Genomic DNA, 27,874 nt, shown 5'->3' on the forward strand with positions numbered 1-27,874 from the left:
TCAAGTTAAATTATTTTAATGAGCCAGGATTAGGGAGGGTGTGGCAGTGGGGTGGTGTCGCATTAGCATGCATTACATCGGACACATTCGCACCACTCTCTTAGGTCCTGTTACGTCCTGTCCAGTCCTTGGGCGGGTGGAATTGAGCATCCTGTAATTACTTTATCCGACATTCGTGTAGGATTTCCACTATTTTCGGCCAGCTTGACATAATAGCAGAGATATTTGAGGGGCGGGGGGGCGGTAATGATGGAGAGGCGTAATTGTAGCCAACGACCACCGCCCACACAATTAGACGCCTTGCACATTCTCCAAAGCGACATAAATCATAATTACTTGCTCGACCTTTCCCACACACACACACACACACACACTCATACAAACACCTCTCTTTTGCAAAAGTGAGTGGCTGGGTGGTTGGGTGGCAGAAGCGCACTCGAGTGAAGACGTTTATTAGGCGACATTACCCCGGCATATAAAGTGCTTTTGGAGGCACTGCGTCCTCGTTTTCGCTTTCGTTTTCGTTTCCTCCTCTGGCCGATCCGCTCGAATGTGTCTTCTGGACCACTACAATTGATTGCACTGTGGTTATGGGTCGGCTAATTTGTTGTTGCCGTTTCGGCTTGCTCACTGTCAACAATTCCCCGGTCTTCGCTTTCTCATTTTCTCCAGTTTTCCAATTCTCTTGGTCTCTCGGTCTCTAGGTCCCTACGGTAAAAAGTTTTCTTGGCTTTGGTAATGCACCTGATGACAGAGGACATTGCCCATTTCGACTATTAGCTTGCAACTAAAAATAAAAGCTCTTTTGCTTGCCAACTTTTTGGGTAAACCTACCAAAATATTTCTCAATCATTAAAAATGCCACAACTTTTATTTCGTTCACAGCTTTATAAAATTAAATTTAAAATTGATTACAAATCACTGGAAACTTCTGTGATACATTAAATAAAGCAATAAAGTATAAGTTAGTTTTTTTGATAACAATTGGCAGAACTGATATCTACCATTATTAACAACAAAATTAAACTTCTATTAGTTTAAAAACAAACTTGTATGCAGCAATTTAAAACAAAATAGTTCTCGAGAGTCCCAAAAAAGTTTATAATAATTATTGAAAATTTGCAAGGCTATAAAAAGTTTTTTTTTTAACAGTAATGCACTCACTTTATTGTGCAGTAATTTATAGTTAAAGAAATTTGTTAGATTTATTTATATTATTTGCACTTTATTATTATTTTAAGAATAAAACTTATGGTAAATAGACTAGAGTATAAAAATATTACAATAAATTTTTTTAATGGTATGTATGTATGTGAGAATATGTTTTGGTAACACAAATTAATAATTACAAGGATAGACTAGTGTATGATTTAATAATAACATTTTGTACATGGGCCAGAGTATTAAAGTTTGTTATAACACTTAGTTAATGGCGTGGGACATTTTTTTCAATTCAAGTAGACTATTTTATTTGGCTATGGTGGCATTCTTTCATTATGTGATTCATTATTATTGTTTATTTTTGCTTTTTACTGGTGGCTTTTAGTGGCTTTGCTAGCCAGGGATAAATGAAAATTTAAGAGGCATTCATTATTTATTCAGCCGGAGAATTATGTTGCCTGTTTTTTTTTTTAGCTTTTATCGATTTACGGTATTTACGGTATTGTCACGCCCACTCTTTTAACGCCCCTGATTTAGATGCATAATTAATAGATATTAAATTGTGAAACTGAAATATTCGCGGCTTTTTCGGTTGGTGGCTGTCCGCTAAGTGGTTTCGTTTTGCTGCGATAACTGCTGTTTTATTTTTTGAATTAGGCATTGAATGTCGACACTTATCGCTGTATTTAATATTAACCAAAAATCCAATTAGATGCATCCCCATAGTCGGATTGTTGAGGTCGATGGGGTGAATTCAATTCATTAGCCGCATCACACAATTACTGTTCTGTTTGGCCAATAGCACATTCAAATGTGCCATACCACCAATTTGAAATGATCAAAGAAAATAGCTAACAGCTCCGTTTAGAATGTGTTTGGCCCGAAGCGAATGTAAACCATGTCAATTATGCCGGCATTATTTAATTAATTCAAAGCTTGCTTGGCTGGCTGCAAAGTAGATTATCTGCCAGCCTCCGTTAGCTATTACCAAAGTTTTTATCGAGGCAATTTGCCAGCCAGAGCAAGCAACCGAAACTTGCTTAATTGTTGCTAAAAGACAAACAGTGGGTGATTTTCCCCTGGGGCCTGATGGCAAATGCTTACATAGGTGTAAGGCATAGTTAGTTTCCAATTAAAGACCGCTAAGACTTAAACCAACGAAGGTTTCTAATACAGGTTGATGACAGGAGTCAGAAGTCAGGAGTCAGGACTCAGGACTGTCAGGTCTTCGTGCTCTGCCACTTGTTGTCTTTGTGCCCCTGTTTGTGTTGTGACAAAGTTAAAAAAAACCGCAAAATGTGTGCCCACCTGGCCAAAACCATGGCTATGGAAATGGCCCCCAAGCGGGTGGAAAAACAATAAGAGCAGCCGGAACTCTTTAAAAGAAAAGTTAGCATCGTCGCTTTGCCATTCAAATTAGAGCCCTTGATCATTTATAATGCACAGCCTCAAAGTGTGTTAGAAAAAGGTACTTCAGAGAGAAAACAAAAGTTGTTGTAAAAAGTATTTGAATTTTTTAAACAACAAAAAAACTAAAAACAAAAGTAAGCTCTTAAAATTCAAATATACCTATAAATGATTTTATTTATAAGTAAAAATGTCTTGTTCATATTTTTGACAACTAAGAAGATTTAAATGCTCTATAATTTATTTATTTATTTTATAAGTTATATAAATTAGCTTTAATCTAAAAATTATATCCAATAAAGTGTTATATTTTCCAAGCTAGATGACCAAATGGCTTGAGACTTTTAAGGATATCTCTCTGCTTAGATCTTGTTAAATTGTTTTAAAAACGTATTGATTTGATTATATAAATTATCAAAATTTATTTATAATCATAAAGTTATCATCCAAATCGTTTAGGATTCGCAAGGCAATCTGTCTGTTTAAATCTTGCTAGGTAGCTTAAATTTTTTTTTTATTTTTGCAATGATGTAATTAATAGCAAATTAACCATTAATTTAATTTCTCCAGATGTACCTTCTCCGCAGTTCTATTCTGTTGTTTTCTCTGTTTTGTTCTGCTGCCGCCTCGTGTTTACATCATTTGCAATTCCCATTCGGACAAGTTGAAGCAGTCTGGCTTGGAAGTTGGGTTTTGAGGCCCAGGCTCTTAGAGCAGAAAACTAGGTTTCAGGTTAATTAAATTTTATTCTAGTTGCTGGCCAGCCGGATGAGGTGGTGGTGATGGGGGGGAGGGGGTTTGTCAGGCCGCAAGTCTCACACAGAACGGCCCTTTCAGCTGACCAGTGGTTCTGGTTCTCGGGGGCAATGGCAGTAAGAGAGCAACCACAACAAACGTTTGTTTCCAGGTGGCTCTCACACCGGGCGTATACGTGATGCAGATGGGGCAGCCTTTTGAAAACCATCATTTGTGTGTGTGAGCTTTACTTTCTGCCACTTGTTCTAAAATTCATGATGAGCTCCTTATTATTGCTTTGTACTCGAACTTTTTTTGCACAAGAGGCAAAGTTTTCTATTTTCCGCCGTTGTTGCTTGTTTTGTATTGTTTCAAGTTGAAAGGTGGTGGTTGGCAGCAATTGAGTCGTCTTTGTTATTATTTATATCCAGCTTTGGCAAAAGTTTTCAAAATGCAATCGATCCGAGTTGAGTAGGTAGTTTGTGGCAAAAGAGAAACGAACCTCAAGCGGAAAGGGATGCAGATAATTTCCGCTTCCTAAGGCTTAAGTATTAAAATATATTCATATTTAAGTTGTTAGTGGCTTGATGTCTCCGATTAGAATTTTTAGATACGCTATGTATCGAGACAGATTTGATATATTTCATTATTTTAAAATAATGGAGTATAGGGTCTTATTCTGATTCCTTAATCGTAGATGCTTATTAACCAGACAGAGATTGGTTGTATATCCTTGTGAAATTAAGGTTTTTAGAGTACATGAGTTTAGACTCAATTTTCTAGAAGAAATTAATATGCATTAGAAAATGCAAGAAATTAATATGCATTAGAACATTAACTTGATCGTAGATGTTTAAAAAGCAGATTAATTTTGATTTGATGTCCCCCACAAATTATTTAAAATTGATTTAGTATCAGAACATATTTTGTGAACTTAACATATTCCTAATTCAATTAGTAACATACACAAATAACTTGCACAAAAGCGATTCCTTAATCGTAGATGCTAAAAAGGCAAACAATTTATTATATGCATTAGATAAACGCACTGGATATTATTTCTTTAATTTTTTCACTCGAGTAGAAAAATGACTCAGATTCCTTTTAACAATGTGCCGTCACATAATATATTCAATTATCCTTGAAAAAGCGTTGCCCATGCCAAACTACAAGGCACTGCAAGTGCGATAAGCAGCTCAAAGGGCGTCAGGATGCCAGGACACCAGGATACAAGGATACAAGTATAGCTGGCGCTAGAACAGTAACAATCATCCATCAGCGGACGCAGGATAATGCAATTGAGCAGCAGCTGTCTGCTTGGACACGCCCCCACTTGACACGCCCCTCCCGCCCCCCACTCGGCTCCCACATCCTTGGGCATATCCTTGAAGAGCTGAGTAAAGCAGACGATAACGGAGCCAAACTCTGACACAATGATGAAAGTGTGACAATGTAAATAGTCACACATACACATGCCAAGTTCGTGCGGAAGGAGATAAGGAAATGGGTCAGAAAAGAGGGCGGACGGACGGTGAGTGGGCGTGACAGGACGTGCGTGGCTTAGCACAACATTTCCGCTTTCGTTTTCCATCTGTTTGAGCATCAAATTCTTTGCTACTCCTTTTGCCGTGCAATTTTCCATTGGAAAACGAAGCAAGCACTTGATGCATGTCTCTTTCACTGTGTGCTTGCACTGGGAAAATTAAATGAAGAACGTTTTTGTTGCGATTAATCAGATTTTGATAAACATAAGTTTAACCACTTAATCAATTTACATTTTTTCATTAATTGAACACTAAGTTTAACTACAAACTAAAACCATGTTTTTATAATTTTTAACTATAAAAAATAGTTATGTAGCTTTAATTAAATCTATTTCATAAATTATATACATGCTTAGTAAACATTGCTTACACATACTTGATTAAAATAATTTCATAACTTAACATAACATAACATTGTTCGTGTGTTTTTATAAATATTTTATTTAACCTCTTCTACAAATTGATTACATGCTTAATAAATAAGAGCCTTAAAGTGAAACCCACTTAGCATTAATTTACGTTGTTATATTTTTTGCAACTATTATAAATAAATTCCCACAAAAACTATCACAGGTAAAATGAAAGTAAAAACCATTCAACTTGAATTAAGTCGCCTTTTTTTATAAGAGACCCCAGCTGTTTGTATTTTAAATCTATTTTAATCTCCTCAAAAACAAAGCTATGGAAAAAGGGTTTAAATTTTAAAATAAGGCTATGGTTTTTCCCAGTATGGTCCTCCACATATGTGTAAATGTGCGTGGGTGAAATTGAAGCATTACATCGACTGCTGATGGCATGATGTTAGATACTGCTCGTGCTCCTGCTCCTTCGATTCTCCTGACACCTTTTGAGGGGATTCAATGCAGCAGGGAGGGTGCAAGGGCGCAAAATGACCCAATGTAAACCTAATCCCGGCCAGAGTTGGAGTTGCCAGGTTGCAGGGTGTCCTGCTTTTAGTCCTGCCTTTGCATCCCGCCAGATGGCCTCATTTGCAGCCTTCGAGTTGCCGCCTCGTTACACGTTAGCTTGTTATGCTTTTATGGCGGCCCTTGTACTTTTTCCATTATGGCGGTAAGTGTTGTTCTTCCTGCGGCTCCTGCTGCTCCTCTTAACCCTTTTCAACCCCCTCTCCATTTGCAGCCCCCTTGTGTTGCTGTCCTTGGGCGTTTATTGCATGTTTTATGGAAATTTTCAAACATTAGACGCACTCCGCACATCAAACGCATTTAACGCATTTCAGTTCTTTCTCTCTAGACCTGCCTTTGCCCATTTTGCCCACTTCACCGATACGATATTTTTGTATGTCCGTCGTGTCTGCTGTCAACCAATTTAGATGTCCCAAAACCCACCTGGGCAGAGGTTCGTTTGAATATCTCAATTACTGCACGGGGAAAAAATAATGACTATTAATACGTGTATTTGAATGAATATATTGATACCATATTCAATTTAAATAATTTACTTGGTGTCTGAAAGCTACATTCTATTTACAAATGTTTAGTTCATTTGAATATTTTAATAGTTGGATTAACCGTAAGTAAAGTTATGGGTTTAGAAGTGGTGGGTTTTGGAAAAAAATAAAAAAGTCTTTAGAAATCACCATTTGATTGTATATTTGTGAAAATTTAAGCTACAAACTTTTAGAGGTATGCCATTTAACAATCGGATTTATGTGAGAAAAGTTATGGTCTTAGAAGTCCTGGATTAAGGTCATTTTCTGCAAAGCAATTTTTTTTAAAAGCAGCAAGGGGTTTCATCATTAAAATTTCAAAAAAATCGACCCGAAATTACATGCAAACATTTAAACGCAGATTTCTAGAAAATTTAAGCACAAAACCGTACAGCTATGCCTTTTTACCATCGGAAATCTGTAAGAAAAGTTATGGCCTTGGGTCTGCTGTTTTTGGCCACTTTTCTGCAAAGCCATTTTTTAGAAATTTAAATTTCACTAAATCGCCCAGAAAATCTACACAGAAAATAGTTTCAAACTTTGAATGCAGATACCTAAAAAATTAAGCCAAAAAACTGTAGAGGTATGCCTTTTCAAAATCGGATATCTGTAAGAAAAGTTATGGGCCTGGAAGTGTTGGTTTTAAGTCATTTTTTATTACAAAGCTAGTTTTGGAAAAATAAGAAAGGGGTTACATCATTAAAACTTCAAAAAAAAATCGACCCGAAATTACATGCAAACATTTAAACGCAGATTTCTAGAAAATTTAAGCACAAAACCGTAAAGGTATGCCTTTTTACAATCGGATATCTTTAATAAAAGTTATGGCCTTGAATCTGCTGGTTTTGGCCACTTTTCTGCAAGGCCTTTTTTAAATTTAAATTTCATTAAATCGCTTAGAAAATCAACGCAAAATACAAGAGTGAAATTTGAATGCAGAATCTTAGAACACTAAGCCACAAACCTTAGGAGGTATGCCTTTTTAAAATCGGATATCTGAGAGAAAAGTTCTGCAATTAAAGGAACTGGGTTTAGGTCATTTTTCTACAAACATCCATTTTTGTGAAAAATTGAAAGGGGTACCATCATCAAAATTGTCAAAAAATCGACCCGAAATTACAAGCCAACATTTAAACGCAGATTTATAGGAAACTAATCCAAAAACCTTCAGAATAAAGAATTTTCCAAATCGGATATCTGTAAGAAAAGTTATGGAATTAAATGTGCTGGATTTGGCTCGCTTTTCTGCAAGGCATTTTTTAAATTTAAATTTCATTAAATCGCTTAGAAAATCAACGCAAAATACAAGAGTGAAATTTGAATGCAGAATCTTAGAACACTAAGCCACAAACCTTAGGAGGTATGCCTTTTTAAAATCGGATATCTGAGAGAAAAGTTCTGCAATTAAAGGAACTGGGTTTAGGTCATTTTTCTACAAACATCCATTTTTGTGAAAATTGTCAAAAAATCGACCCGAAATTACAAGCCAACATTTAAACGCAGATTTATAGGAAACTAATCCAAAAACCTTCAGAATAAAGAATTTTCCAAATCGGATATCTGTAAGAAAAGTTATGGAATTAAATGTGCTGGATTTGGCTCGCTTTTCTGCAAGGCATTTTTTAAATTTAAATTTCATTAAATCGCTTAGAAAATCAACGCAAAATACAAGAGTGAAATTTGAATGCAGAATCTTAGAACACTAAGCCACAAACCTTAGGAGGTATGCCTTTTTAAAATCGGATATCTGAGAGAAAAGTTCTGCAATTAAAGGAACTGGGTTTAGGTCATTTTTCTACAAACATCCATTTTTGTGAAAAATTGAAAGGGGTACCATCATCAAAATTGTCAAAAAATCGACCCGAAATTACAAGCCAACATTTAAACGCAGATTTATAGGAAACTAATCCAAAAACCTTCAGAATAAAGAATTTTCCAAATCGGATATCTGTAAGAAAAGTTATGGAATTAAATGTGCTGGATTTGGCTCGCTTTTCTGCAAGGCATTTTTTAAATTTAAATTTCATTAAATCGCTTAGAAAATCAACGCAAAATACAAGAGTGAAATTTGAATGCAGAATCTTAGAATACTAAGCCACAAACCTTAGGAGGTATGCCTTTTTAAAATCGGATATCTGAGAGAAAAGTTCTGCAATTAAAGGAACTGGGTTTAGGTCATTTTTCTACAAACATCCATTTTTGTGAAAAATTGAAAGGGGTACCATCATCAAAATTGTCAAAAAATCGACCCGAAATTACAAGCCAACATTTAAACGCAGATTTATAGGAAACTAATCCAAAAACCTTCAGAATAAAGAATTTTCCAAATCGGATATCTGTAAGAAAAGTTATGGAATTAAATGTGCTGGATTTGGCTCGCTTTTCTGCAAGGCATTTTTTAAATTTAAATTTCATTAAATCGCTTAGAAAATCAACGCAAAATACAAGAGTGAAATTTGAATGCAGAATCTTAGAACACTAAGCCACAAACCTTAGGAGGTATGCCTTTTTAAAATCGGATATCTGAGAGAAAAGTTCTGCAATTAAAGGAACTGGGTTTAGGTCATTTTTCTACAAACATCCATTTTTGTGAAAAATTGAAAGGGGTACCATCATCAAAATTGTCAAAAAATCGACCCGAAATTACAAGCAAACATTTAAACGCAGATTTATAGGAAACTAATCCAAAAACCTTCAGAATAAAGAATTTTCCAAATCGGATATCTGTAAGAAAAGTTATGGAATTAAATGTGCTGGATTTGGCTCGCTTTTCTGCAAGGCATTTTTTAAATTTAAATTTCATTAAATCGCTTAGAAAATCAACGCAAAATACAAGAGTGAAATTTGAATGCAGAATCTTAGAACACTAAGCCACAAACCTTAGGAGGTATGCCTTTTTAAAATCGGATATCTGAGAGAAAAGTTCTGCAATTAAAGGAACTGGGTTTAGGTCATTTTTCTACAAACATCCATTTTTGTGAAAAATTGAAAGGGGTACCATCATCAAAATTTCAAGAAAATCGACCCGAAATTACAAGCCAACATTTAAATGCAGATTTATGGGAAACTAATCCAAAAATTATCAGAATAAAGTAATTTTCAAATCGGATATCTGTAAGAAAAGTTATGGAATTAAATGTGCTGGTTTTGGATCGCTTTTCTACAAGGTTTTTTTTAAATTTAAATTTCACTAAATCGCCCAGAAAATCTACACAGAAAATAGTTTCAAACTTTGAATGCAGATACCTAAAAAATTAAGCCAAAAAACTGTAGAGGTATGCCTTTTCAAAATCGGATATCTGTAAGAAAAGTTATGGGCCTGGAAGTGTTGGTTTTAAGTCATTTTTTATTACAAAGCTAGTTTTGGAAAAATAAGAAAGGGGTTACATCATTAAAACTTCAAAAAAATCGACCCGAAATAACATGCAAACATTTAAACGCAGATTTCTAGGAAATTTAAGCACAAAACCGTAAAGGTATTCCTTTTTACAATCGGATATCTTTAATAAAAGTTATGGCCTTGAATCTGCTGGTTTTGGCCACTTTTCTGCAAAGCCATTTTTTAGAAATTTAAATTTCACTAAATCGCCCAGAAAATCTACACAGAAAATAGTTTCAAACTTTGAATGCAGATTCCTAAAAAATTAAGGCAAAAAAATGTAGAGGTATGCCTTTTTAAAATCGGATATCTGTAAGAAAAGTTATGGACTTGGAAGTGTTGGTTTTAAGTAATGTTTTTTTTTACAAAGTTTTTTTTGGAAAAATGAGATTTGGAAAAATGAGATTCAAAAAAATCGACCCGAAATTACATGCAAACATTTAAACGCAGATTTCTAGAAAATTAAACCACAAAACTGTAGAGGTTTGCCTTTCCAAGATCGGATATCTGTAAGAAATGTTATGGACTTGGAGGTACTGGTTTTATATTACAAAGCTTTGTTAAATTTTCATGAAAATCGATGCAAAATTACAAGCCGAAAATTAATTTTGGGACCAAAATTGTAAAAAAGTTAAACCACAAAGGGAAATATCAGATGTCTGTAAATAAAAGTTATTGGTCTAGAAGTGCTGGTCTAAGGTTACTTTTCTAAAAAAAAAAATTTTTGCGTAAAAAGCGGGTAAAATGAAATTTTACAAGACGTGTTCATTGTCACACTCCACTTTAAAATTGTTTTCTGTGTTTAGGTAGGTCTGCTTTTCTCTTCCCCTTAAATCTCATGCCCCTTGTGCCGCATAGCTGTGCATTTTGGCTTTTCGAACATGGAACACAAACTGCTAATTTGGTTTGATGTATTGCTCCAGAGACATCCATCAGCAGCTGAAGCTCCCAGTTCTCAGTTCTCAGCTCTTGGTCCTCAGTCCTGCGATCTCCAAGCTTTGCCCCAGAACAATGAATGGCATGGGCCTAAAACCAAAATTGATTATGTGAAATTTGTCTGACGGTGCGATTGTGCGACTCTGTTTTCGTGTGTGTCTGTTGTGTGGGCCACAAAATGTTTCGAGCCGTCTTTCCGAAATCGATTCTTTGGGGAACTATTTGCCGCACTTGTTTCGATTTGCGTTTGCTTATGGTATGAGAGCAGACAGAAGACATGATTCCATTCGAATGTGATTTCAGATACTGGCTGGCATGGCCTAAACCAAATACACCCACAAAAATTGTCATAAAAACTAAACTATTGTTATATGAATGCTGTGAATTCTCAATTTCTCAATTAATACTACAAAAGTATTGAAATAAAACGTATGTGGTTAAAAATAAAAGCTTAGACTACAGCCTTAGACTCTCCGGTGTAGAAATTAAACTTAAAAGTATAGGGGGTATTATTTAGAATTGAATTAATTAGTACTGTCTGTAGTTTATTTTCAAGACACACTTATTTAAGCTAAATTTTCAGTTTTTTTTTTTTGGGTGTAGGAGTAGAACCTGGCTCATCAACCCAAAAGGAGTTGTTGTCGCCTTTTAAAAGGAATTATGAATATGGATATTTGTGGAAATCCTGTTCATTTAGAGTGTATGAAAAACATTGGGGAAGCTTAATTTAGGAGACGAAAACTTATTTAGCACTGTGTTATGTGTTTTAATTTCCTGCTGAGAAGGTAGTTTAAAAAAAACTAAATAAATTAAAAAAATCTGACAAAGGGATTAATCGCTTAAATTAAAATTTGTTAATTTAAAGTCACAATACTGTTATGTTTTGTTAATATTTCTTGACTCGCATCCCTTTTGTTTACTTTTGCTAGTAAATTTCATCCATGACATTGCATCAATTAAATGTCATTTAATAAACCTTCCTGTCGCATAATTGACGCACAATACGCATTTGTGCGCTCTTCTGTTAAACTGCATGAAAAACAGTTCAAACGCGAGCACAAGTTATTAACAGCATTTAATCTTCTCACCTGGTGCCCCGAATAAATGCATTAAATATGCTCACCTGAGTGCCGAGTTAATCGACTCTATTTATCCTTTTTTTTGGTAAATTGTGACTGGTAAATTGCATCAATTAAATGGGATTTCAATGGAGCTATTTTTTGATGGAGCCTTACAGTTGGGAACCCTTTGGTTGAAATATTATTGTTGGTTGGGTTAATTCAATCAATCCGGCGGCACAAATGCTATTAATTTTGTGGGGCATAGAGAGAGCCAGCCCCATAAATTCATTTATAACTTTGATACGGGACATGCCGAATGTCCATGGCCACACAATGTTTGTCCGACTCAAATCCACTTTCACTTGACACATAAATTGAGTTAAAAGGAAAATGCCAAATTGAATTTTATTTACGTTGAACATTCACGCTCGATTTCACACACGAAACAAATCCGCTCTTTGGCAAGAGGAAAATCTGGGCAGTGAACACCCCCCCCCCCCCACAAAAAAAAAAACACGTTTGTGTGTGATTTGGTGGGCTTGTGAAAAGCAAAGCTTATCCTTAAAGTCGGTAAAATGAAATTTACATGAGCCCCGGAGCCGCATCTCATTGTTATGCCAAGACATTGTCGTCATCAAATTATGGGCATGTAAAAATAGTTGCCATCCTCGGCCATATTGTTTGGCATTATGTAAATCTCTTCTACTGTATGCCCCATGAACACGCCTTTAATTGCTGAAGGCAGTGGGGTCTTTATGGCCGACATTACACGAGTGTTAACGATGACAATGAGCGGCTAGGACTGGAGGTCCTTTGCCACCTACCTACCACGTGAGTCTCTTGGAACGTGAGCCGAGTTCAGAGTCGCGAGTCCCGGACTCATTATAATTCGTCTGGTGTGTTGCTATTTTTATAGACACTTGGTACTCTGCTTGGGGACTGCCAGCTGAGTCACTTCATAAATAATCAGATTTCTCCGACGGCAGCAGATGAATCCAAGGAAGCGTTTATTGAACCCTGTCCATCCGCAAGTCTCTCTTGACATTTGCGCCGTCTTAAAGTTAAACAGTTTCCGTTCACCCAACTCGAACCCCCGAGTTTCTTGTATATTCATATCCGAAAATCCAAAAAAGCCAGACAGAGCCCGACAAACCCATGGGTAGTTTTCAATTGCCTGCCATTTCAATTTATTTTCTTGTTTTTTCTCCGGTTTCCGAACTCCGCAGCTACCAGACTTGACATTAGTCGATGTTTTTTGTTTTGGCTCGGCACTCGACTCTTTAAATAGAACATTCTGTCAAAAGGGTGACACGAATGATGTTCTGGTTATTAGAAACATATATGAATGAGGAGTTAAAATTAACACACCATTATTAAAGGTTGTATATTGGTGCTTGTAGAATTATTTTAAGTACAAAAAAAAAAAGGGCAGTATTTATATATTTGTATCTTATAAGTTGTCATTTTGGATTTATTAAATATAATATATTTATATTGTAAATCTTAAATATAAGCACTGTAGGGGAATCTTTTTAAAGGTTTTCTTTTTAACAAGAAATTTTTTAAAATATTTTAATCGTTTTTTATAAAAGTCATTTTCATAAATATTGTTTCTTTATTTTACCGAAAGCAATGTATATTTATGTAACTCTATGTAACTCTGGTACAAACTAAAAGTAAAAGGTTAATTAAATCAAAACTAACTACAAGTTAACCACACTTGACTAAGCTTAATATTAGATTTAATTGCCTTAACTGACTCCATTAAAACCATCTGAGTAATCTGCATCTTCAAAGAGCTGAAAACCCCCCAACAAAAAACGCAAAACCAACTACCGCATTGAAAAGGATTGCAGGAACATCTAGTGCACATCCAAATGTTTGGCAGGATACCTCTCCCCTTGTTCTCCACTTCTGTTTGCCTTGCTTGTCTATGATTTTGCTGTTATTTTTGTCATTTTAAGTGCTTTGCCAAATGCACACGAATCGCTGCAGGCGCATCACGAATATTTCGCCGAAACACTTGTGGCAGATGTGTGTGTTTTTTGGAAAAGAAGGGGCAGGATCAGCAGGAGGACGAGGATGAGGTCCTGCCCGGAAGCTGTTGAGAGGAGGGCGGGGGCGGGGAGCGTGGAAAAGTGGTCGTGCCGCGACCTACAGCAAACATTGGCCAAAAACACAAAACGCGTCGACCAACTTTCAGCCGCCTTTGGCTGCACTGCGAAATCAGTTTTGGGTTTTTGGCGAGTTGTTGCGTGTTTTTCTCCTCCCAGAAATAGGCTTGAAAAAAAGAATTTTGCTATAGAAAATACTCAAAAAAAAGCTTTGCGGCTTAGTGGAAAACAACAACAAACAGAAAAATAGAAACGGAAACAGAAAAACATGGAATACAACAGAGCTTATTGGTCTTTTATTTGTTTAAATTTGTTTAGCAAGTTTCGCAGCTTTTGCGGCATTTTTACCCGCGAAACTTTGAAATGGTATGGTAATATGGCATGCCAATGATGAAGTTATTGATGGTGATGATGGAAAATTGCTTTCGCAGCTGCTATTGCAGCTGGCAGGGAAAATGTCTGAGAATTTCCCTACAGCATTGCGTTTGCCATCGAATTTTCCTTTGAGCATTTAGGTGGAAAAATTCCATTCGCGAGTGCGGGAGGGAAAAATCACTCATTCGCAGCGTTGGCAAACTCAGATTTTTAGATTTTTTTTGGTCGCTTTGCACGCTTTCTTCTTGTTGGCGACAAACAATAAAATACAAATTTGCTACTTTACTTTACAGCAGCGCATAAAGAAAAACAACAAACGGAAAGCATTTCCATGACCTCATGTGGTGAGCCCAGACGACGCACAGTCGGCATCCCAAAAAGGAGAAGGGACATGGGCGTTGGGAGGTGGGGGGTGGTGCTGGGTGGTGGGAACCTTTAAGTAGGTCGTCGCAGCAAAATAAAAAGTTTGTTTGCCAGCGCACTCCAGTCGAGTGTACGCATAAAACATGGATTCGGCGGCGACCCACGAACGGCAGGATACCCTAGAAGGTCGCAGGACGAAGGGCAAGGCTGGATAATCCCAGGAATTGACTGAAAATTATGTGGAAATAGGCACCAGCTTAAATAAGCGGCAGCTGCTTGTTTAAACAGTGGCAAGAAATTAATGCGAATTTGCGTTACAAAAATATGCAATATTACCGACTATGTAAAAATTTTGAAATATTTTAATTGATAAGGATGTACAATTTTTTAAATGTTTCAAAATACTGAGGGCATAGGAATGTATTGCTAAATCGACAATATAATTACAGTTTTCTAGTGCCTTAAGCAATAGGCTATGGCAAAAAAATGTATGACCCCTGAGTATATGATAATACCCAAGAAACCTTGTAAGAAAGTGTGAAAATTCTGTTGAATTCTTTGAAAACAGAAACGCCTTAATCAATAACGGAAAAGCCCCATAAAAACGAAAATGCACTTCCGAAAATCTTATATTTTATACACACCAAATGTTTCAGCCTGAAATTCCCTGAGGCAGCAGTGGAAAATTCTATTTCAACTTTATTGCCAACTTCAAACTGAATCCAATATCCCCAATTTCCCAGCTCTCAGCTGGGCATTTTTCAGCTACCCCCTTCTTTCCCCCTCCCCTCCCTTCGACTTCCGCTTGTCCACATCAAATTCCCTGTTGATTTGAATTTAAAAGTAATTTTTTTTTTTGCTTCACTTATTCTTTTTTTTAGTTGGCATATTTGCAAATATTTGCCGTCGTTGCTGTCGAGACAACATGGCGGATGCTTAATATTTCGTTTTGACTTTATTTGTAGCTTGTTGCACATTATTCCTACCATTTTCGTTCTGTTTATTGTTTTGCTGCGCACAAATTGAATTTGTCACTTTGGCTCTTTGGATACGCTTAAATTTTCGCCGCTGAAAATGGAAAAAGCTGAATTGATATTCAAAATATTTTCGTGCACATATGCAGTGGCTGATAAAAATGCGAAGCGTTAATAAATCGAATGCAAATTGTGCGACTGCCCGCAGCTTTAAGCCAGAAAACGGAATTTATTTGCTTAAATTTTGCGAGTGGCGGGCGGAAAGTAGTGGGGATGTAAGTGAATTGAATTGAAGTTACTTTGTGGTCGGCGAGGGGAAGCAAAAAGTTGTGGCCAAAGTGGTTACAAATCAAATCAAAAGACCCTGCAAGATGAATGGCCACAGGGAAAGGGTGGATATGGAGGGAAAGCCGACCGAGTTATAAATTCATTTGGCCAACAAGGAAAAGGAGCCAAACAGCAAGCCAGCGAACTCCTTACACAACGAAAATACATTTTTGTTTAAATTTTTAACTATGTAAATAACATTTTTAACATTAAACATTAAACTAATTTTTTTTTTTATAATTTTTTTATTTACTTGAAAAATGTTGAAATAATACAAAGGCTGTATGCAAATTAATGTTGGCTTACATTGACTTCTTTAATGTTTATCTTACTTTTGAAGAACATCATTACGTATAGATTTCTCAGATTTTATGCTTTATTAATATATCAATATATTTTCTGTGGCTTAAATATTTTCTGTGGGATAAATATTAAAATGAAATGTGAGAAAAAGTTAAAGATAGTACGAAGGCGATAAGCAAATTAATATTGGATTACAATGGACTTATTTACATTTATTTATTATAAATTCGACATTATCATACAACTATTAAGCTTAACACAAAGGCGCTAAGCAAATTATTGTTTGGTAACAATGGACTTCTTAGATATTTACTTAACTTTTGAAGGACATAATAAAATACACATTTTTCACAGTGCAATTCATCCCTTTTCCGTTTCCGGTGACGACTGCTCACCCCTTCTCCTTTTGTGTTTTTGCAGGACTTGGTGTGGCGGCTGCCTTAACTGGGGAGCAGGATGACTCCAGTGATGGTCCAACCCTGTCGACATTCCTGTCATCATCACCGTCGCCATCAGCGGCATCATCACCGAACTCTTCGCCATCGTTTGCGGCGGCGAATGGGCCACAAACGGAAGCCACGAATCACACTTTCAAGAGTTTAGCCTTCCTGGACGCTTCCTTTGGCTCCGGTCTGTTTGCCCAGAACGAGAGGGAGAAGGACGAGGAACTGGACACGGACAAGGACATGGAGTTGGACATGGACTCCTCGTCGCAGTCGCTGCCAATTTTCGACTTTGGCATGCCGCGCAACATCACCGGACGCACTGGCCACACGGAGGCCATAATTAAATGCCGCGTGGACAGTCTGCATGATAAATCGGTGAGTCGAAGTAACCGAGCAACCCCCTTTGGAGTGATGAAGATGCGTGCCAAGGACATCGAATATATATCATATGGATGTGCACTCGTTAATCAATTTTCTACCTCTCCCTCTCCCTATTTTTCTTGTTGTTTTTCCTTTGCTCAACAGGTATCCTGGATACGGAAACGTGATCTGCATATCCTGACCGTAGGCACCGCCACCTACACCTCCGACAAGCGATTCCAGGTGGGTCCAGGGTCCATCTCATCATGTATTCGCTTACTAATTGAATGCGATGGTTAACTCGGGGCCTCAAAGTCAGCAGGCACAGCAGGCACAGTGGTCACAGTGGGTTGGGGCAATCTGAGGGGGGAAATAATATCCTGAAAGGTATATTCCCTGCACTCTTAATAAATTGAATGCGAAGGGCACAAAAGTTGGTTTCCTTATGTCAAAGTTGACATATGCTGATATCCTCTCACATGGGTGGATTTCAGACTCTGATTAATTCCAGTTGAATGTCAGCAGGCTAAGCAAATGAATTTTAACTTTTTACAAAATAAACTTAAATAAATGTTTGAATTGAAATACGTTTATTTAAAGATTTGTTTGCCTACTTATTTTAGGCACGAACAATTAGTAAGAAATTATAAAAAAAGTATATTACGTATTATGATTGGCTATAAAATCAAGCTTTAGATTTAATTTCTGAAAAAAAGAGGAACCGCAATTTGTTAAGAGTGGTATCAATGCAAAATCCCTGGGCTACCGAGGGATCTATCAACCTAATTTTATACAAACCACCCGAAGAGTGAACGACCTGCAAATCTAAACCAATAAACCAAACGTAATCCCCAGATCCAGCCACAGATTAGCTGCAAAAAACAACAAATCCCGATAAACTTTCCACCCAGTATTCAGACACAATGTAAAAGTTAACTCCAGCTCTCGGGGGGATTTAAGGTCATAGGGCCACTTTCATTATGCATGCATAAACGATATTTCAATGGCTAATCCAACTCATAACTCAGGACAATTCCGTAAACACCTCTCATACCCATTTTTTTTTTGGGTTTGCCCACTGTGCTGCTGCTGTTGCAGTTGCAAATAAGCCGAGCCAACAAACAAGCAAACAAACAAACAAATAGCAATTGTATAATTGCTTAATTTCCATGAAAAAATAAAAACACGATTGAATGGAAAACACAAATTTGCAGCCTTGCAAATTTTTGCCTTAAAAGCGAATAATTATTCCGCCAAGGGACAGGACGAATTGAATTGAAAAACTTCCAGTCCAGAATAATGAATACTGAGTTCTTTAAACTGTAAATTGTAAATTGTTAATTGTTAATTGTAAACTGTTAACTTTGGAATGAAATTGAAACTGAAATTGTGTATATTTCCATGGCAGGTGAGTGAATCGAAGGATTCCAGGGAGTGGACGCTCCATGTGAAATCGCCACTGGCCAAAGACAGTGGAATTTACGAGTGCCAGGTGAACACGGAGCCCAAAATGTCGATGGCATTTCAGCTGAACATCATCGGTGAGTATATCCCATATCTCTAACTTACAATGTTTCACTCCAAAAGAATTCATTATATTGCCATGATTATTGTGTTTATTTTCCTGACTGTTTACCTTGTCGCCGCCGCTGGGTTTATTAAAAATGTTAATTCGGTTTTCGGAGCAGGAGCTGCTCGCAATTATGATTATTTCATCCGATCTGAGGGGACCGGTTTTGCGTTTTGTTTCAGTTCGAGCGCCTCTAGGCATACATTTTTAATTTCGCATTTCGGCCCATAAATAAATAAACAAATAAAAAGGCGAGGTCACAAGGATCCTGCTCCTGCAGGTCCTTTGGATGGCTCGAATGGTGCTGAGTTAATTAGCATGTCAACCCGGCGGGATTACGGGCACCGATTGGAAATGTATTCAGCGCTTTAATGAGCCATGCATAATGCGTGTGTCCGCATATAATTAGCTGGCAGTGTGTCACCCGTCCGGTTTCCTGTGTGTCCAGTGTCCTGTGTCCCATCGAAAACAATGTCTATTGTTTGAATAGGTGACTTCGAAATCCACCGGTAATGATTAATTGATGATGGTCTGATTACGGAGTGGTATGTTGGGTTGCAGCTCCTTCAGGAAATTTAAATAGTTGCACGCCTTAATACGGGTCCTATATTAGAAACATTATTAAACACAAAGAGAAAAACGACACAGTAAAAATAAATACGTTATATTTCAATCTCGGGGATGAATGAGAACCGAAAAAACTTAGCTCAAAGTGTAAATATAACAATTTAGCATGTTTTTTCTTTCAAGAAAAAGTCAATAAAATAATAATATAATAATATAATAATAACTTTCTAAAACAGCATTTAATTTTAGTTTTTTTAAGTTGTTGTAGGCCCCACATTTTACAAAGATTTTATAAAATAATAACCATTCTCATATTTATTATTTAGATGTGTTTTAAATTACCTTTGAACAATATTTGCTTGCTACCCATGCCTCTCTTTTCAGGCAACTCCCTCATAAAATGTTTTTCTTATGATAAACAGCGCAAATGTGCTTTCCCTCCCTCGTTTTAGAAAAATAATTTAGTTACACATAATGTAATTCCTTCGATCTACTGATTGCCTCATTGTATCGCCGTCAATTCGTAATCTCAATCCGTTTAAAAAACAATCAATTTGCATATTGATTTTAATGGGGTGCCTATAAGCTTTTGATTTTAAGGCAGTGCCATTAAGATGGCAACTTCTTTGACTTTAAATCACTGGCTTGGAAAGGTGACAAGAGTGTGGCGGATAAATAGAGTGTCGAGGGGATTTTAAGGAGAAATAAAGGACATTTCATGGCTACTGACAGGTCCTGTCGGCATCTGATGTCAGCCACTTATGCAAATCAGTCGGCAATGCCTTTTTAAGTTTCATATTATGCACTTGGGCGCGATGCATTTTTGTCAGTCTGTCTGTCTGTCTGTCAGTGCTTTATTTTCTTTTTGGCCCGGCTACTTTCCTGATTTCCTGCTCTGACGCTTACAAACGAATTTCCGATTACATTTTCTTCATGGCCGTATGCATTTTAATTTACGTTAATGAAACAATTTCCAAAGGAGCATGACAGGAGTGGACACTGGGAATTGGACAGTGGACAGTGGTGACAGCCTGGCAAACTGGCTGTGTCCTTAATAACATTATCGGCATACGTGTCGTATGAGTGACTTTCGCAAGGCGCTTAACTCTTTGCTCCGCTTGTGCTTGTGCTTTTATTTTTATTTATATTTTTTCTGCTCCTGTTTCTTTGGCTCTTTCGCTCGTTGTTGCGGTGCATTGCATTTAATTAATGTCATTATGTAAATTTATGCGTCCCACCCAAACGATTTTATTTTTTCCCCAACGTTTCGCAGTTTTTCTCGTTTTTTTTTTCTTTTCCAGAAAAGAGATTTATGCCTGATATAAATTTTTCCTGGGGCGGCACTTCCACCGTAAAATATCCAAATAAATATGCATAAAGTATGCCCTAAGATGACAATTTAAAAGGTTGTATTTATGTATGAATAATTTAAGAAAAAATATATACCGTATATCAACTGCAATTAGCGGCATAATTGATTGTTTAATCCTTTTTGAAAAGGCGAAAAAATGCGCATTGCGCAAAAAATATTGAAACGGAATTAAGAAAAATATATTTTGAAAAGGGCTACCTTTCTCTTTATTTTCTTGTGAATATTATTTTTTGTTTGTTTTTATTTTTGGGAATTAAAATTCAGAGATTTCCATAATATTACTGCTTTTAATATTCTTTTCTGCACTAATATAGCCGCTTTTGCCTTGATTTCATTTCTAATTTCACGAACTCTTAAGTGCTAATTACAACCATTTGACCTTAGCGAAAAATACCACGTTTACGCTGCTGCTGCTACTACTCATTTTTGTTGTTTGCCACGGCAAGCGCATTGCATTTAATTTTCATGAAATATTTAAATTAAAAAACTTTATGCGCCGCCACACAAAATGCACGCAGAACTTTAGCGACAGCTGCTGAAAATGAAGGAAAAATGAAAATCTGAAATGAAATGAAAAACAGTGGAACTGGTGGGGAAAAATTGTTGCTGCAGCTGCCTGTCTCCGTCTCTCATTCTGAATTTACCCTTTTCCTCCCGCCGCCGGGTGTTAATTGCCTTTAACGCAGTGACACTGCACAAACACTCTCGAAAAAAGAGGGCGTGGCTGGGGGGCGGGGGGTTCTTTGGCCAGAAGCAGATACAATACACACGCACTTAATGGCGCAATGGGAATTTTTTTCCACATATGGCCATATGCCACAGACGCAAACAAACAGACGGAGAAAAGCCAGTGAGAAGATGGGGATGAGGTACGTGGAATGCAGCGAGATCTCCAGTAGACGATTTAACCCCTGAAACCCCCCCACACTCGCGGGCTAACCCCTGAGCACGCTGCGACCCATGTAATCATCATCATATGCACTTTTATGAGCTGCTCCACACCACGCCTGTCGTGGCCACAATGGGTAAAAAGTGCCAGATTCGGGGGAAAAACATATATTTTTATATACAAAAAATACATAAAAAATTTTACAACTTAGGAACACCAATAACATGTTGACAAACAAGTCTTATCTGGACTAAATCAGTACTATTAAAGTCTTATTTTCAAGCAACCTAAAAAAACATTGCCAAGACTCTTAAAAAAATGTTCTACGTCACTTAATCTACATTTAATCATGTTATTGCAGGTTTAAAAACTGCCATATAAAAATATAGCTTAAAATGTAATATTTTCCAAAATTCTTATTATTAATTATATGGCTTGAACGGTAAAAAATACCACAAATCTACATTGGGGTTTTTGAAGTTTTTTCCAAAAAACACCCAATGTTAACTCAAAACCACAGTGCCACTGCAGAGTTTTTATTTTTTTTTTGGCCACGCGTGTCTCCTCGTTTTGGGCATATTTTTAATTATTATTATTATTATTATTATTTTCACAGTCCAATGCATAATAAATATTATTATTAACCCAGTTTCGCAGCAGCAGCCGCGTGAGTGACTCTCCATATGGGTATGCTCACACTGTCATATATATATAAGTTTATGTAAGTGTGTGAGGCGTGGTGTGGTGTGATTTTGCACCACCCACCCACCTTCAACTCAGCCTCTCTCACCGGGCTTACTTAAATTTAGTGCAATTGAAAAGTTATTCCATAAAGTTTTATGATTAAAAGTTTTTATGTGCATTCAGTTGGGTTGCGAATGCTCGTTTTACGAGCGATTGCCCCAAATTGATTTTGGTCTGTGCCACCTAGAGGATGCATGTTTTCAATTCATTTGTGTACCTTGTTTTTGCAGAGATTTCGCCGGATGCCAAGGCGGTTATCAGTGGACCGCCCGACTTGCACTTCAAGGCGGGCAGTGCCATAATCCTCAATTGTCTGGTGCAGCAGCCATCGGTGAAGGACATAGGGCCGATCTATTGGTATCGCGGCGAGCACATGATCACTCCCTTCGACGCGGATGATGGGCAGCCGGAGATTCCAGTTGGCAGAAATAAGGATTCCAATGGCAGGATCCCCGAGGACCCATCCGTGAATGACATTATGAGCGAGGTGGACCTGCAAAAGGAGTTCGCCACACGCATCGCCATGGAATCGCAGCTGGGCGATACCCTCAAGTCCAGGTGGGTTCTGCCCCCCCACAGCCATAATTGAGTTGTTTTCACAGTGTGTGCTCCTTAATCCTCTAAAGGCTCCGCATCTCGAATGCCCAGACCACGGACACCGGCAACTACACGTGTCAGCCAACGACGGCCAGCAGCGCCAGTGTCCTGGTCCATGTGATTAATGGTAAGTCGGGGAGTGAGTGAGCGAATGTGGCCTACACTCAGCAAAAAGTTAGCTTACCCCTTTCCTAAATGATAAACTTTAATTTTTTCATTCCTATTTAATGCCCATGAAAGTAAAAAACAATTTATAACAAACAGAAACTTATCGCTTTGAGGAGATTTCAATAAAGGTGTTTGGTTAATGGCCTTGAAAAACAAAATAGGAACAAATATTTGCATGATTTACATAGCTTATTATCTTATTCCATGTTTCAAAGGACATAAAAAATATTTAATTATTAAGAGGCTTAATTAAAACATCATTGCTCAACAAATTGTTCCTTTGAATAGGATAAGTAAATCAAGATTACATATAATATGATAAATTAATGTAACCCTTCTCTAGTTTAAAATGTATTTAATGTTTTTCCTTTTAAATCTTATTGGGTATAATAATAATTACTATTCAGTTTTCCTTTTTTATTTTTCTTTAAGTGTAGCCTGCCACTGACTTTCGTCTCAGGTGCTGCCGGCTTGGCATAAGCCTATCAGTTACACTGGCAGCTAGAGGTTGTTGTCCCAGCACAGCACAAAGAAAAGGGCTTGCCTAGGAGAAGTTAACTCCCAAAAGCTAACTATCATTTAGCAGAGAGCTTCTCAGCGCCAGAAAAGTGAATAATTTTATGGCCAGCACTGTGGCCAACATTGCCATTCATTCACAGACTCGGCCTAAAAACTAAAAGTTTTTCGCCTCACTCCATCGTTCCATTCGGGACGACTGTTTGTTTGGGAGTCCTTCGCCCTGGCCTCCTTGGCGTATGAGTAATGCGGCTGGAGCGGAGCACAACTCACTGACTTGGCTTTGCATATTTTACACATAAATTAGACGGGAATTAAGACATTTTAAGCTGCGAAATGAGGGGCATAAACTTGACGCGTCTTTTGTCCGGCAATTTCCACTGTTTTTTATGGCCCTTTATGGCAGGACATTCGCAGCAAATTGAAGGCACAGTAATTTCGCCGCTCTCGTAGTCCTAGTCCTAGTCCTAGTTTTTATATGCAGTATCAAATGTTAAGCGAAATGTCCAGCACTTAAGTTGTTAAGTTGTTTATTCAAATGAAATTGTTGTACGGACAGGAATTTGCATTTTAAAGAGAAACCCAGTCCGCTCACTCTGCGATGCAAAGCCGTAATAAATATGATTAAATGTCAGAAGTAAGTTGCAAAAAGGCACTTAATCATGCCCCACATGTGGCACATAAGGCCGCGAGTTTGGGCCCAGATAGCAGACATGTCGGGAGAGAGTAGAGAAGAGGAGCCACAGTGTGTGTGAGTATGAGTGTGACCGGCACTGTGACGGCTGGCATAAATACAGATAATAAATCAAAGGCAATAAAATTTTAAGAAAAATGATAAGAGCCAAAGTGTTGGTCTAGGCGGGCTAAAGGCGACCTGGGAGATGCACTATGGGGAAAATCCAGACAGCGTGTCAAATGATGAATAATTCAAAACAATTGAGTTGGTTTAATCTATTAAATTAGTTAGATATTTTATACATAAATCTATTCATTTCTGTTTACAGAAATTTGAAACCAATTTTATTGGTTAGTTTATTTTCTAACTTAGCCATTTTACAGAACCTTTAAATAGTTCAAAATTTAAACCAAATTAAATGTTATTTAATATCAACAGTTTTCCGTTAAATATAGAATTTCAATTGATTTTTTTTATTTTGATTCTTCAATATTAAATAAAATTAGAAAATACTTTAATTTTTTGTACAAACAAGAAGGAAAGCAAACTTCGGCAAGCCGAAGTTCATATACCCTTGCAGCTATTGCATTAATTAAATACTTTTGAAAACATTTAAATTATGATTTACTTGAGTATGTGCTAAAAAAAAACATTGAAACTATGATTATTTGCAGCTCAATTATTAGATAGTTATTTTATATATTTTTATTATTTCTATGGGAGCTATATGCTATAGACGTCCGATTTTGATAAAATTTATACCATAATTCTGAAATAATTAAACATTGCTATATGTCGAAGAACTAAACAAAAAATTAAAAAACAGAAAAGTTATAATTTTTTTCATTTATTTTTCCGATTGTTCCTATGGGAGCTATATGCTATAGTCGTCCGATTTTGATGAAATTGAAACCGTAATTCTGAAATATTAAACCATTACTATATCTCGAAGAACTAAACAAAAAATTAAAAAACAGCAAAGTTATAATTTTTTTTCATTTATTTTTCCGATTGTTCCTATGGAGCTATATGCTATAGTCGTCCGATTTTGATGAAATTTAAACCGTAAATCGGAAATATTTTACCATTACTATATGTCGAAGAACTAAACAAAAAATTAAAAAACAGCAAAGTTATAATTTTTTTTCATTTATTTTTCCGATTGTTCCTATGGGAGCTATATGCTATAGTCGTCCGATCCGGCTCGTTCCGACTTATATACTACCTGCAATAGAAAGACAACTTTTGGGAAAGTTTCATGCAGATAGCTTTAAAACTGAGAGACTAGTTTGCATATAAACGGACGGACAGACGGACAGACGGACAGACGGACATGGCTAGATCGACTCTCCTAGTGATGCTGATCAAGAATATATATACTTTATAGGGTCGGAAACGTCTCCTTCACTGCGTTGCAAACTTCTGACTGAAATTATAATACCCTCTGCAAGGGTATAAAAACTGTGCAAACAAAGCTTTGAATAATTTAAACAAGTACCACTCCTCTTGGTAGCGATAAAAATGATTTAACAGAAATGCAAATCCATTTTCGCTGGTAATTTATAGACCACTAGATACTCTACCTTCACAAGGCATACTCCACCCATTATTCATTTCACTCACCCACAACTCCTAGGTCCTTAAAAATCAGTGCGTGGAGGAGGGCGGGGGGATAGGAATATACGTATCCTTTGTGACGAGTCAAAACAAAGCATTGACAAATGATGCGCCTGGAATAACATTTGCTCGGGCGAGAAGGCCGCAGAAATATTGCGTATACGCAGACACACATATGTCATTTATCTAGTCGGGACAAACAACCCCCCCTTTCCAGCTCCATTTAAAAAAACTCACTTCAAAGTCAGAGCCAGCGATACATTGGGAAAAATTTGTTGTTCATAACATATTTTAAGTGGTAAAGTAATTTGGAAATAAATACTTATTAAAACTTAATTTTTTGGTAACTATTTTGGGCTTATATTTCAAATAGGCAATTGACAGACAAATACTTATAATAATATTTCTACAAGAAACATGAAATGTGAAATATATAGAATAATTCTGTGAATGATATTTGTTAAGTAGCTTACTCGAATGAAATTGCTTGTATCGCAGTTACTTTTTTAATTACCGTGTAGGTCACAATTAAATTAAGTTATTTGCCCTGGCATAGCAAATGGATCTCTGGCCTCGTCGAAATTTGAATACACATGTTCATTATGCCACTGTTTGTCTGTTTTTGTCCTTTTCAGATGAGAATCCCGCTGCGATGCAGAAGAGCGGGGCGTGTCCTCGTGCCCTCGGTCCGCTCCAGCTGTTCTGGCTGTTCTGGCCGTCCTGGCTGCTGGAGTTGTTGTTGCGAGCGGTATTGACTGCTGGCAACTGAAACCGAAAGTTGTCCCCATCGTTGTTGGCACTCTAATTGCAGCAGAACGAGAAAATTATGTTCCATGACGTTGGCATTTTTTTAGTACCGAGTTGTTCGCTGTTTTGTTAGAATTCTGGAATGGAGGATGGAGAAAAACGGGCCAAGGGAAAATGGTGAAGGCAAACAACACAGTCGCTTTCCCTTTCAGGCGAATGTTTGTTTTCCTTTTAATATTTACATTTCATTGTGCAAAATGAGACACTGAGCCGGGGCAAGGCAATGGAAAATGCAAAATGCAGAATGTAAAATGCAAAGGACGAAGGACAAAAAGAATGACACTCTCTGTAAATACCACAAAGATGCGGCGTAGCTTACAGATATACTTACAAATACAAAAGTGTGTATTTTATTTCATTACAACGGCTCACCACAAAGGATCCACACACACACACACACACCCGCACACACATCGACTTTATCAACATGTCATGCTGTCTTAACAGAGAGCCAAGCTAACCAAAAGGAAAATATAATAAGAAAAATGGGAGAAAGCCCTACACACAGTCACCCACATAAGTACGCACACACCACATTCACATTCACCCACGCCCAATAACTACTAGCCCAAAAAATTGTAATATATATGAACGACAAACGAAAAACAAAAAAACTCTCATCTGATAAACTAAAAGCAAAAAAACTTAATTATATACACTAACTTGTATGGAATTTATTTATGGGCAAAATGAAATTTAGTCACACGGCACCCGACGTCGTAATGCGAATGGAAATTGAATTAAATAAATAAGAATTGCAATATGTGAAAGCGAAAGGCAAATTGCGAAACTAAACCAATTGCGGCATGCTCGACTAAGTTTTGTGTTGCACATCCGAGTAATACCATGGGTAGACATGAATTTACTACACACGTAAGCCAGTAAGAAGATTTTAGATAATTTATGTGATGACAAAAACCCAATGAATAAATCAATGGAATGAACTCTTTCAACAATAAATCTGAAACGAAAAAAACGACTGAGCTTTTCATTTTGTGCTGCGGCAAAACTTTTAACGTCTTCCATGAAATGCGGTGAGTACTTAGCAGAATGCACACTTTTCGATGAGTCTCACAACTCAATTAGTTGGCATTGATGGAAAGTAAGTAAAAATGCCTTTGAAAAGAGAAGCAAGTGGGCCAAATCAACCGAAATGCAAATGTGGTTATCAAAGAAGCATATGGCAAATATATTTGTCTAAGTGCATTTATTCATGTCATTACCATTGCAAAATATATAATTTTCATCTAAATGCTTACCATTTTACTTTGTACTTAAATGCAGAAGAAAGAGTTTACTGCTTAAAAATAGCGTTTTTTATATGTAACTTTTTATTAAGCAACATCGTTTATATGTAACAACATCGTTGTAATGAAAATATTAAAAATATGTTTATTATTTTGTTATATTTTATAA

At 36.9% G+C, this 27,874-nt stretch overlaps 1 protein-coding gene across 7 annotated transcripts in view; it reads left to right on the top strand.

Annotated features, from left to right (window-relative positions):
* The window catches only part of LOC128262604 (uncharacterized), a 58,295-nt gene extending 30,800 nt beyond the window's left edge, over nt 1–27,495 (top strand). For 6 of the 7 annotated variants that reach the window (XM_052996964.1, XM_052996962.1, XM_052996963.1 and 3 more), the window contains exons 3-8: nt 16,550–16,950; nt 17,101–17,178; nt 18,344–18,476; nt 22,308–22,635; nt 22,704–22,801; nt 26,287–27,495. In XM_052996964.1, the coding sequence (XP_052852924.1) occupies nt 16,550–16,950; nt 17,101–17,178; nt 18,344–18,476; nt 22,308–22,635; nt 22,704–22,801; nt 26,287–26,420 (1,172 nt within the window). In that variant the 3' untranslated portion in view covers nt 26,421–27,495. Of the gene's footprint in view, nt 1–16,549; nt 16,951–17,100; nt 17,179–18,343; nt 18,477–22,307; nt 22,636–22,703; nt 22,802–26,286 lie in introns of those variants that run through there. The other variant, XM_052996967.1, reaches the window with a different exon arrangement.
* The last annotated feature ends 379 nt before the right edge of the window (nt 27,496–27,874 follow it).

Source organism: Drosophila gunungcola, unplaced genomic scaffold (assembly GCF_025200985.1).
Source record: "Drosophila gunungcola strain Sukarami unplaced genomic scaffold, Dgunungcola_SK_2 000001F, whole genome shotgun sequence".
NCBI lineage: Eukaryota > Metazoa > Arthropoda > Insecta > Diptera > Drosophilidae > Drosophila > Drosophila gunungcola.